This window comes from Leucoraja erinacea, chromosome 35 (assembly GCF_028641065.1).
Source record: "Leucoraja erinacea ecotype New England chromosome 35, Leri_hhj_1, whole genome shotgun sequence".
Lineage (NCBI taxonomy): Eukaryota > Metazoa > Chordata > Chondrichthyes > Rajiformes > Rajidae > Leucoraja > Leucoraja erinaceus.
This window is the reverse complement of record NC_073411.1, coordinates 11306086-11319262: the sequence shown is the minus strand read 5'-3', so window position 1 is coordinate 11319262 and position 13177 is coordinate 11306086. Positions and strand designations below refer to the sequence as shown.

The following is a 13177-nucleotide window of genomic DNA, read 5'->3' as shown; positions in this document are numbered from 1 at the left end:
GAGAATTCTACCAGATTATACAATTTCATGCAGGGACTCAAAATGATTTTAATCTTCCATAAACATAAACAATCTATTTTTTGGTCACCTTTTGGAACCCAGAGATCCGTCTAATTCCCCATTTTGGATTTGTATTTATTACTTATAGCACTGTAATTCTTAGTATTAGCTGAGGCGTAGGGATAGCATTTTCTCCTCTCGAGTCAGGAGGATGGGTCCCTATTCGAGCACAAAAATCTAGGCCATAAAGGACACACCTTCAGAAAGGAGTTGAGGAATTCCTTTAGTCAGAGAATGGTGAATTTGTGGGATTCATTGACACAGATGGCTGTGGAGGCCAAGTCATTGGGTACTTTTAAGGTGAAGATTGACAGATTCTTGATCAGTAAGGGTGTCAAGGGTTATGGGGAAAAGGCAGTAGATTGGCGTTGAGAAGGAAAGATAGATCAGCCACGATTGAATGATGGAACAGACTTGATGGGCCAAATGGCCTGATTCTGCTCGTATGATTTATGAATGTATTTCAGTACAGTAGTGAAAACATAAAATATTGGAAGCACTCAGCAGGTCAAGACCCTTTGTCTTTGACCTGAAACCCTGAGACATTAACTGTGTTTCATTCCACACCCAGATGCTATCTGACATGCTATTTTCAACATTCTCTAACTTTATTTCAGATTTGCAGCGTTTGAAGTTTTCATTTTAATTTGTCGGTGAGGAAGGTGCCAAAGGTGGATTCTTTTGGATGGTATGTTAAGTACAGGCTCTGATAGTCCTATCATGAAAATCCCCATGCAACTATTTAAAACACCAACACAAAGAGTCATAATCAAAAATGATTCCCCTTTCATTTCAGATTTTCTGATTATTAGCGCGGTGTGTGTGGGAGGTTGCTGTATGCAAGTTAGCTGCTCTTTCCTCCAGTACAACAGTGCCCGCACCTTCCATCCAATGAAGTCCTCTTTTTAAAGCATTTTAGGACATACTTTGAATGAAAAGACATACTTTGATTGCGGTGCTAGCTCGAAGGGCCGAATGGCCTACTCCTGCACCTATTGTTTATTGTCTATAAAAGGATGTCAAATAACTAAGTTTCTTGGCGAACTTTATTCGCACCGTTTGATGTTCCGCTTCAAAAGAGCTTCATAATGTTGCTGTCCACCACTCAAGATCAGGCCTAATCGGTGGGTGAGGTGTTTCAACACAGCTGCAGAGAAGAAAGACCAATGGTAGCGACTGCCTTTAAGGGATGAATGTTGTTAGTTTGTTTTGTAAAGATTGCACTAAATCTGCTGCCTCACACATTGCTATGATTCACTGAAGTAATCCACTCTGATTTTAGAAATCTCGAAGGGCCACATGGCCTAATTCTGCTGCTGTGACTTATGAACTTGTGAAATGGGGTATATTTGTTAACTGTCTGCACTTGCTCCATGAAGTGGTTCTCAGTGACATCAGTCAGGAGTCAACGCTTGATTTGATTTGGATTTCAAATGCAAGTCGCACCACTGGGTAAAAGGCCTGGAGAGATGATTCTTTCTGAGCGCTAGAACTAGTCCATGTATCCAGGGATTACTGACTCCGAGACCATACAGTTTAAGTAGATTGTTATTGCCACGGGTTAGAGTGCTCTGATCCCTAAGCCAGAGAGGTCAGGATGTCAGCTTCCTGTGGATCCATCCTGCCCCTGCCTTCAGCACAGAGTGTAATCTGACTGCAGCCTGCTTCGGTAATATGCCCTGCAGCTAGACTGGAGGGAGGGAGCCCTGTTGCTGGTGAAGATGACAATGCCTACTTCACATGGTAATTGCATAATGCACTGTCATAAATGCAGCTTCTACAGAGAAGATTGGCCTTTATTTTCTGCAATAAAGAAAGCAATTTCATAGACAACTTGTGCCATTTTTAATAAACCTGCAGCGGCACTTGTCTGATGTGGAGGAATATACAGTTTGAGTGTGCCATGTAACAGAATAAATTGGTTGATAGCTTTCATCCCCGCACCTGCTGAATGAAGTCCATGTCTTCTTGTGTTTAAGAAGGAACTGCAGATGCTGGAAAATCAAAGGTAGACAAAAGTGCTGGAGAAACTCAGCGGGTGCAGCAGCATCTATGGAACGAAAGAAATAGGCAACGTTTCGGGCCGAAACCCTTCTTCAGACTGATGTAGGGTGGGGAGAAGAAAGGAAAAAGGAAGAGGAGGAGCCCGAGGGCTGAGGGAGAGCTGAGGAAGGGGTGGAGACAGCAAGGGCTACCGGAAAGTGGAAATTTCAATGTTTATGTCGCTAGGGTGCAGACTGCCCAAGCGGAATACGAGGTGCTGCTCCTCCAATTTCCCGTGGTGCTCACTCTGGCCACGGAGGAGGTCCAGGACAGAAAGGTCGGATTGGGAATGGGACGGGGAGTTGAAGTGCTGAGCCACCGGGAGATCAGGTTGGTTAATGCGGACCGAGCGGAGGTGTTCGGCGAAACGATCGCCAAGCCTACGTTTGGTCTCACCGATGTAGATCAGCTGACATCTAGAGCAGCTGATGCAATAGATGAGGTTGGAGGAGATGCAGGTGAACCTCTGTCACACCTGGAGTGGCTGCTTGGGTCCTTGAATGTAGTCGAGGGGGGGAGGTAAAGCGACAAGTGTAGAGTCTCTTATGGTTGCAAGGGAAAGTGCCCAGCGGGGGGGGGGGGGTTTGCCTGATGGACCAACCTCCCTGCTCTTGAATCCATCTGCCTTATTTAACTATAGCCTCCCTGCTTTTATATTTCAACCCTGCTCAGTAAATGAGAATGTGTCGCAAGGAACTGCAGATGCTGGTTTACACCAGAGATAGACACAAAATGCTGGAGTAACTCAATGGGACGGGCATCTTCTCACCAGAGATGCTACCTGTCGCAATAAATGATAATATTCAAATAGCCGTTTGCGAGCCACTCACTAGAACACCTTTCTGTATCTCCGAGCTCTATGACACCACACCGTTCATAGAAACATAGAAAATGGGTGCAGCAGGAGGCCATTCGACCCTTCGAGCCAGCGCCGCCGTTCATTGTGATTATGGCTGATCGTCCCCAACCAATATCTCGTGCCTGCCTTATAGAAACATAGAAAATAGATGTCTGCTGAAGGGTCTCGACCCGAAACGTTACCCATTCCTTCTCTCCAGAGATGCTGCCTGTCCCGCTGAGTTTCTCCAGCATTTTGTGTATCTTCTAACCTATCTATATCCTGTGGCAGTCTTCTCACACCCCCTTACAGCTCATTTTCAACCTATCCTAGTGTTATCAGCCAAATTCGCAACCACATCCTCTGTCCCTTCATCCAAGTGATTCATATTTGTTTGAAAAATGTTGATGCCCCCAGTCCCAATCCCAGTGCCTCACTGCTTGTGACATCTCGCCAACGCGAAAAAGACTCATTTGTGTCTATTCTCTGCCTCCTATTAGCCAGCCAATCTCGAACCACACCGGTGATTATGCATTGTCGGGTGAGGCTGGATATGATTGCTCTTTCAAAGTGCCAGCACGTGCACAGTGGGCTTACAGACCTCCTCCCTGTGCTTTCCCTCTGATTTCTGGATGGAAATGCTCGAATCTGTGCTGAAAATCACTGGCCTAGTCGACCGTGCAACTGCAGTTGGTGACCTCTAGTGGTGGAGTTTCGGCACCATGTGGCATATCACAAGAAGCTGCCTTGCGACGTGTGTGTAAAAAAAAAGGGAATAACGTTCTGAGCAGCACCTTTTTCAACATAAATTGCTCATATTCTCGATTGCAAAAGATGGTGGTAAAGAGCACCGTCAGATTCGTTTTTTTGTCCAAGGTGCTTGCATTCTTTCTGGATTGCTGAATCTCTCCCTCTTTCTCTTCCTCTCTTTTTCCCTCTCCCTCTCTTCCCCCCTCCCCCCCCTCCCCCTCTCTCTTTCTCTCCCTCTCTCTCTCTCTCCCCCTTCAGCCACTCAAATACTTTGGGCAACGTGGTTGGGGGCAGCTGGGCAGCAGCTCTCAGACTGGTCTGAAACTTCACCACCTGCTGTTTATAATGGAACAGCGTGAGGTAGTGTCTGTTACCCAGCAGCCAGGGAGGCTGCAATCAGTTCTCGGTGCTGTTACGCAAATTTAATGACATTTTATTTTGCCTTTGGATTTCCTGCCCCTTCAAAAGTCATAAATCTCTCCCCAGAAAACTATTGCCATCGTTTAGGTGTGTGGCAGTGTGTGTGGAAACCGAGGTCAGAGACAAGCTCTTTAGTATTAATTATAACATACATTACTGAGATTAACCATGATCTGGAGTTGTTTAAGATATTTGAATATATTCAAATTAATATTATGCTTGTTATGTAGGGGCAACACAACAGTATTTAGACCCCTTGTGTGTGTGTGTGTGCATGTGCACGTGTGTGTGTGTGTGTGCACGTGTGTGTGTGCACGTGTGTGTGTACGTGTGTGTGTGAGTGCACGTGTGTGTGTGTGCACGTGTGTGTGTGTGCGCACGTGTGTGTGTGCGCACGTGTGTGTGTGTGCACGTGTGTGTGTGCACGTGTGTGTGTGCGCACACGTGTGTGTGTGTGTGTGTGTGTGTGTATGCGTGTGTGTGTGCATGTGTGTGTGTGTGTGTGTGCACGTGTGTGTGTGTGCGCACGTGTGTGTGTGTGCACGTGTGTGTGTGTGTGCACGTGTGTGTGTGTGCGTGTGTGTGTGCACGTGTGTGTGTGTGCGCACGTGTGTGTGTGTGCACGTGTGTGTGCACGTGTGTGTGTGTGTGCGCACGTGTGTGTGTGCGCACGTGTGTGTGTGTGCGCGTGTGTGTGTGCACGTGTGTGTGTGTGCACGTGTGTGTGTGTGTGCGCGCATGTGTGTGTGTGTGTATGCGCACGTGTGTGTGTGTGTGTGTATGTGCACGTGTGTGTGTGTGTGTGCACGTGTGTGTGTATGTGCACGTGTGTGTGTATGCGCATGTGCGTGTATGCACGCGTGTGGATGTGCACATGTGTGTATGCGCATGTGCGTGTGTGTGCACGTGTGTGTGCGTTGCCCTCCATAATGTTTGGAACAAAGACCCATCATTTATTTATTTGCCTCTGTACTCCATAATTTGAGATTAAAGTGCACATTGTTAAATTTTAATAAAGGCCATTTTTATACATTTTGCTTTCACTATGTAGAAATTGCAGTAGTATTTATACATAGTCCCCCATTTTAGGGCACCATAATGTTTGGGACACAGCAATGTCATGTGGATGAGAGTAGTCATGTTTAGTATTTTGTTGCATATCCTTTGCATGCAATGACTGCTTAAAGTCTGCGATTCACGGACATCACCAGTTGCTGGGTGTCTTCTCTGGTGATGCTCTGCCAGGCCTGTATTGCAGCCATCTTTAGCTTATGCTTGTTTTGGGGGCTAGTCCCCTTCAGTTTTCTCTTCACCATATAAAAGGCATGCTCAATTGGGTTCAGATCGGGTGATTAAGTTGGCCACTACACTTTTCTTGCAATTTCATTATGATTTAAAACCTTTTTGATTTAAGTGCATTTCCCTCCTGCCACAACCAGCTTTACATGTCTGTGCTGTAAATCTGCTGTCCTTTTAGTACACGGGTCAGTGTGTACATCAGCAAAGCCCCCACAGCTATGAGGTAGACGGTGAAGCAGATTGGACGAACGATAAGGCTAGCTAGCTAAAAGGTAACTGGATGAGCAGATAGAAAACGACAGACCATCTTTGATCAATGACAGCATTCGGAAACAGATGGACTCAGTGAGGAAGGATAGCAGTTAGTGCACAGACCAACAATAGAGGGAGGTGGGAAAGGAATTATAAAAGGAGATCAAAGACATACACTCAAGTAGACAAGGCAGAGTGTGGTCCTAATGCAGGCAGGTGGCATTAGTATGGATGGGCAAAAAGGTTAGAATGAATAGGCGGGCTTATTTCTGTGCTGCGCAACTTAAATGTATTATTGCAATGTAATTATGTAGGGAACTTCACATCCCACCTTTCTGGAACTCTGCACTAAGTTGAGGGCCTCTGTCCTTTCATGTGGATGTTGGCAACACCGCAGTGCAACGGGCAGTGCTACTGCCTCACGGGTCCAGGGATCCAGTCGTATTTTCCCCTGTGACCATGCGGGTTTCCCCAGGTGCTCCGGTTTCTTGGAAGGTTTAAAGCAAAGGTTTCCTACTTTTAATTACCCTTAACATAGAAACATAGAAATTAGGTGGATTCGGCCCTTCGAGCCTGCACCGCCATTCAATATGATCATGGCTGATCATCCAACTCAGTATCCCGTATGATACCCTCTGATCAAGGGCCACATCTAACTCCCTCTTAAATATAGCCAATGAACTGGCCTCAACTACCCTCTGTGGCAGAGAGTTCCAGAGATTCACCACTCTCTGTGTGGTGAAAAAAGTTCTTCTCATCTCGGTTTTAAGGATTCCCCCCTATTTGACCCCGTCCTCTTCACATCGGGAAGAATCTTTGCATCTAGCCTGTCCAACCCCTTAAGATTTTGTAAGTTTCTATGATGCATCTCCTCTAGAGAGTATAAACCAAGTCTATCCAGTCTTTCTTCATAAGACAGTCCTGACATCCCAGTCTGGTGAACCTTCTCTGCACTCCCTCTTCAATAACTTCCTCAGATTTGGAGACCAAACCTGCACGCATACTCCAGGTGGCACCAAGAGTACAACTGCAGTAGAACCTCCCTCTCCTATGTCAAATCCTCTTGCTATGGGCAAACATACCAGCACTGCAGGTGGGTCTCAAGAGATTGGGGATTGAACTAAATAGGACAGGTGAATGTCTCCAGGAATTAAGTGAGTTTGGGATTGCTCTTGGGGAAGTGACAGAAGGTGAATATCTCGACCCATTGGAATGAGTCTTTAAATTCTTTTTTCCGCCAGATCTTTCCTTGCTACCTGACCCGCTGTTATCTGTTCACTCCAACACTTTGAGTGTGGAGCATGTCAGAGATAGAAAAAATCTGGAGTAAATCTTATAGACACAAAAAATCTGGAGTAACTCAGCGGGTCAGGCACCATCTCTGGAGAAGAGGAATAAGTTGAGTCGAGACTCTTCTTCAGTCTACAGAAGGGTCACAACACGAAACATCATTTATTCATTTCTCCGGAGATGTTACCTGACCCGCTGAGTTACTCCAGCTTTTTGTGTCTATCTTTGGTTTAAACCAGCATCCGCAGTTCTTTGTTTCTACCTGCCTAGCTGCTTGCGGTGTTTGGTAATCTTGAACATTTACTGCCGCATTTCTTTCATTAAACAGTGCTTTAAAAGTACTTCAGTGGCTGCACGGAGCTTTGGATCACCCCGAGACAAGAATTTGCACTGCATAAAACAAGATTCTTTAACTTGCAGTTATGCAATAAATGGCTGTCATGTGGGGCTGTTTTGGTGGTTCTACTGGCTGAATGAAACATGAAGCCTCTTTCAACAGGGGATGCGAAAGGTGCCAAAGCTGTCTGCTGAGTGATGCCTCGCACCTCTTCCAAGTTGTTCCCACCAGTGTTAACATTTTCTCAAAAGTGTTTTGTTTCAAATAACAATATTATTATGCCAAAGGCAAAAATAAAACTGCAGATGCAATAAATTGTGCAGAAAATCAGATGGATGATTTGAGACAATTAGTTCTGTATTACACTCCCCTGACCTGCTGTTTCTTCTCGGCATTCTCGGTCTTTATTACAATAACATCACACTTCAGTGTCTTATGTTCTAAGATTGCAAATTCTTAAACCGTCCCTGTAGATGCACAGAGAAGAGCACAATATTTTTTCTTAATGTTCCTCTGAAGCACTTTGATTTGTTTTTGTTAGGTTAAAAGTACAGCGTCAAAATGTTGTCAAATTTACAGGTGATTATCATTATCATTGAGCAGGCAGGTAGATGAGTATTGATATTTCTTCGTATTGGTTGAAAAGCCAGATGGGTGCACTGGTAAAACTTTCCTCTGTTGACTAAGCTTCTCTGAATTATTTGTCTCTGAAGTGCTCGATTTCCCGATTTGTAATCAAACATTGGGGTTTGAAGCCTGCAGGATGGCTGGAATAGATTTTTATTACAACTTCTTGTCTGTCAGATGCCAGTGTGAAACTGGTTTCTAATTTACTGTCAATGTCCATCAAATAAACTGCCATCCGCCATTGACAAGGCACGATGCCCCCTTCTCATGCTGTTGGATCTCGTGTTTTTATAAAGTCAACTTGGCGTTATTTTTTTTTAACGGTTTGCACAGACAAAATGGTTCTTTGAATTACTTTTCATCTTAATGGAGAGTCCTCGGAAATTAAGTACACAACAAAAGATAGTTTATTGAAAATTGACTGAAACGTTACCTTTGAGATGCTGCTTTTGGTTTTAATCTTCATTTTGACACTCTGCGATGGGGGGGGGGAGGAGGAGTGAGGGGGACAGGGGTGGGCCGTTGATGTTAAAGAACAGTTTCTTGTCTCACTTGACGGACCATCCAGATCTCCAGCCAACTGTCACAGTGTAGGGGTTGCCCCCAAAGCAAATGCAACGTGGATTCTTGTTGAGTCGTTGGGCTAGCTGGCAACGTTTTAGTTCATCTTGAAACCCGGGGATTGTGCTCCATCCGCGCTAACGGTAAATGTGCGGACAATGTTGATGAGTTTAAAACATCTGTTTTCTTCCGCCAATAGCCCCGTGCAGAACCAATTCCAATCTGTGGATTTTGTCTGGGAACAAAGGAGCAGAATCGAGAGAAGAAGCGCGAGGAACTCATTTCCTGTGCAGACTGTGGTAATAGCGGTATGTATTCTTTACAAAAATGTTGATAATATTTCAATCTTCTCCATGCTACTGAGTGAGTCTTGAAAGTTTGAAAGCCCTTGACAAAGGGATCTTTTGGGGGTTGAAGGTTCTGCATGCGGTTTCTCTGGCTCTGTTTTAATGATGCTGAGAACCCAGTGTGTTGCATCACATAGCTCTGGGGTGAAAGTGAACGTGAAGAGCAACAAATGCACTCTGACTCTCCGTCTTCCTGTTCTGCTGGTGCCTGGAGTCCAGAATAGGCATTATGATAAATGATTGATTGCCTGACCTCCACTAAAGGGCAGCTAACTTCAAACCTCAAGAGCCAGGGAAAGAAATTACAAATTTAATTATTGTTTTTACTCATGCCAGATGACAAGCACATTATGCAAAATGCTTCAAAATCCTGCTCATTAAAGTGGCATTTGGTATGGTTTGTTGCCGACTGTTTAACTAACATTTCTATTTTTCTTTAAGTTCTTGGGTTTGTCTCAATTTTCACTTTCAATTTCTTTCCATTATTCCTTTGCACCCGATCTTTCAATATTTTTGGTCTGATCTCACAATTCTTTATTGCCCTGTCCCACGGTGCGAGTTCATTACAAGAGCTCTCCCGAGTTTAAAAAAAAATCAAACTTGTGGTAAGCACGGAGAATGAACGTAGCGGGTACGTTGGAGCTCGGGGACGTCTCAGCGCTAACGGCAGGTACTCGGGAAGACGCGTGAAGATGTTGAAAAATGGCCACGAGAGCCCCGAGTACCGACGAGCGGCCATTACCGTAAATTTCCGAGTTCGAATCAGGGCAAACTCGGGAGAACTCTTGGAATGAACTCGTACCGTGGGACAAGGGTTTTCCATATCCACTTTTCTCATTCTGTGTCCTCTCTCTCATTCGTGCTTCTTTGCCCTTGGTATTTATCTCTTGTCTCACTTGCTTTCATCCATTCTATTTCTTACTGTCCCTGACTTTCCTGCTCTCTTTAACAACTTAATTTGTTTTATTGTATGTTCTCCTTTCCTTTAGCTATCTCCCATTTGTTTCTCTGTTTTCATGTCCTGCATGAGTATCAGCAGTGACTCAAATATTAGGTTTTAGTCATGTTGATGTTATCTGGTTTCTGCTGCTGAAGACCTGTTTAGCAAGCTTGACCGCCACTTCTCATTTAAAACCATTCATAGTCCAGACGAGTCAACTGTACATCTTATTTAACTAACTAATAAAAACTTCACGCAATAATCACTCGGGATCTGCATACATTCCATACCATTTAGTCGAGCTTAGAAGGTCCTGTTTTCCGAATGTGTTTCGATTTAGTCCAAAAGGCACAGGCAACTATTCCCCTCTGAAGTTCAGCCTACTCTTGTTGTTCTTCTCCTCAAATGATGATCCAGCATTTGAGATAGTCGAAAAAGAATGAAATTTCCACGACTTATGTTTTACTTCTCAGATTCAGATTCAGATTCAATTTAATTGTCATTGTCAGTGTACAATGTACAGTAAAGAGACAACGAAATGCATCAAATGCATCCACCTTCTACTTTCCTATCTCAAGAACAGTCTCTCTGCCACTACATAGAATCATTTTCAAGTTTGTAGATGAGACATAAAGGTTTTCAAAGCACTAATTTTCAGTTAGTAAGCTGAACTGGCCAAAGGCTGCGAATGACAATTGGAAAGGGCATCAAAATGTCCAGTTTATGTTGCTGCTGCATAAGTGGTGACCCGAATAGATCTTTGAGATGTTGGTTGGAAACTCATAATGGAGGCAAGGTGATTGAATGCCAATGTGGGACGGCATTTGGACAGGTAGAGTAAGGAATCCTGAATGTCAAAGGCAGAGACAAAAACAGCAAGGTTGGCATGGATTTGGGTAACATTAGATAAGACAGGCTAATACCCTGAGACCTGGTATGCATCTCTTCAAGGAAACCAAGTGAATTGAATTTAAAGGAGATAAAATATTTAAATAGTTATAGTAACTAAGTGTGGTAGTGTTTAGAACACAGGGGTAATCTTTAACTCGGACAATAACATTGCCTCTATGTGTATTAGGTTATTTTTGTCCTATGTTCCGAGATGTAGTGAAAATGTGTGCTCTCCAGTCAGACTATAGATCCACCTTCAACGTCACAGTCCCAAACAAACTCACCTCCAAACTCCTGAATCTTAGATACAATATATGAGCAGTTTTGCCTGTTACACCCAGATGTGGTTGCTGAATGGTTGCATTAACCAGGTATTAAATAAAATCAGTAAATTTAGCAACTGGAAAGTGTAGATAGATGTAAAATGCCTGCATCTCATAATGCAGTTCTCTTGTTCTGAGCGCATGCTTTGCATGGAGTAGCTAAGTGTGTGCATTGCCTGCATCTCATAATGCAGTCCCCTGAGTGCATGGAGTAGCTTCAAATCTATTCGGAGAACCACATTTCAACTGTTGGACATGCATCTGCAGCTTTTGAGATTCAGCTTCCAGCCCTGAGATAGTTCTGTTTTGCAAACAATTATCTCTTTAAACCAGAAATATTTTTTTTTGCTCGTGAAATAATATTCAACTTCAATCGTGGTGACTGGTATATCTTTAATTCAGATTAAGATGTTGCTCCCTAAAGAAGATCCCAAATCAAGCCCTGCACTTCTGTTGTTGATGATCAAAGATTTCTGCTTTGGAACATTTCATTTAATGGAACAGTACTTTGTGTTTTAGCTTTGTGTTCCAAAATTAATTAATTTAGACTGTAATTGCAACCTTTAAATATTTGGTCACAGTTGTACAAATAACATGGAGGTAGTTTTCTCTGCTTCTCAATGGAAGAGGCATGGTTCGTCATTCAGGCAGCCGATGTCTCATCGATGGTAAAGCCTCACATTAGCTCGTATCATTCTCCTGGAAAACCACGTGTTGCCTATTCCTTTGTGTCTTACTGAAAGAAATCCATGCGGAACCAAATCTCAGCCGCAGTGCATTCCTGCAATCTTCCTGCATCGTCTTCTCCCAGGGTTTATTCCCAAAGGTAATTCCCACCCTCCCTGCCCAGTATTTTGACATCTAAATCTCAGTCACCAGAACACTTGATTCTTTTCCGGGCCTCCACGTTTCATCAGCTCTTTGCCATTAGATCTTTACCCCCAAAGCATCAAGACATAATTTAAACACCCATTGCTCTTTAGTACTTTAACTTACACCCTATACAATACCCAGAGCTCTCTTCCAATTGACTTTTTTTGGAACCTTCCCACGGAAAAGGCAAGCGTGTAATTTGGTTCATAATTAAGCACAATAATTACTGCTGACTTCAGGTTAAAATGTGTGCAAAATCATTAAAAAAAACCAACCAGAAAATGCACTATTTGGGATGGATAATAAATGTCAGTGAGATCCATAATTCATGAAAGAATACCATGTTGTAAAAAATCTCTCTCTCTCTGTTTGGCAATTGAAACCTAATTTCAGTTGCAATAAATCATAGGCTGCCCAGCTAATGTGTTAGTTTGCTTGTAGCATGTACACTAACCCACTGAGTAAAACCGCAGAAGATCACAAGTATCCAGCACACATTTGTCACACTTGATTGCAGTTGTAAACAGCCTTAAAAAAAAATGAAGGTGACTAATCAATGACCTGGAACCTATCAGTGTGTACAACTGCACTCCTTGCAATGGTTTATAAGCAGTTACAGTTACTTGGCATTTTATGTTTAGGTCACTTGAATGCTGTGGTGCTAGGCTCTTGAAGAGACAAACCAATTGCCGTGGTGCAGAGCCCAGTCTATATGTGAGCTACACCAGGAGACTTGTGTTAATATAAATAGTGCCTACATTCACAAGAATTTGTCATTTCAAAATTGAGGGGTAATTACACGGGGAAAATTAAACATCAGGGTATCACACTTCAAGATTTTGTGTTTAAGAAGGAACTGCGGATGCTGGAAAATCGAAGGTAGACAAAAGTGCTGGAGAAACTCAGCGGGTGCAGCAGCATCTATGGAGCGAAGGAAATAGGCAACGTTTCGGGCCGAAACCCGGAAGGGTTTCGGCCCGAAACGTTGCCTATTTCCTTCAGTCTGAAGAGGGGTTTCGGCCCGAAACGTTGCCTATTTCCTTCAGTCTGAAGAAGGGTTTCGGCCCGAAACGTTGCCTATTTCCTTCAGTCTGAAGAAGGGTTTCGGCCCAGAAACGTTGCCTATTTCCTTCAGTCTGAAGAAGGGTTTCGGCCCAAAACGTTGCCTATTTCCTTCAGTCTGAAGAAGGGTTTCAGCCCGAAACGTTGCCTATTTCCTTCAGTCTGAAGAAGGGTTTCGGCCTGAAACGTTGCCTATTTCCTTCGCTCCAGAAATGCTGCTGCACCCGCTGAGTTTCTCCAGCATTTTGTCAACGCTTCAAGTTT

General features: G+C 43.7%; 1 protein-coding gene across 1 annotated transcript in view; it reads left to right on the top strand.

Moving 5' to 3' along the window:
- Positions 1-13177, top strand: part of kat6a (K(lysine) acetyltransferase 6A) — a 128622-nt gene that overhangs the window by 58002 nt on the left and 57443 nt on the right. The window contains exon 2 of the mRNA XM_055662298.1: positions 8677-8785. Coding sequence (XP_055518273.1) covers positions 8677-8785 — 109 coding nt within the window. The remainder of the gene's footprint in view (positions 1-8676; positions 8786-13177) is intronic.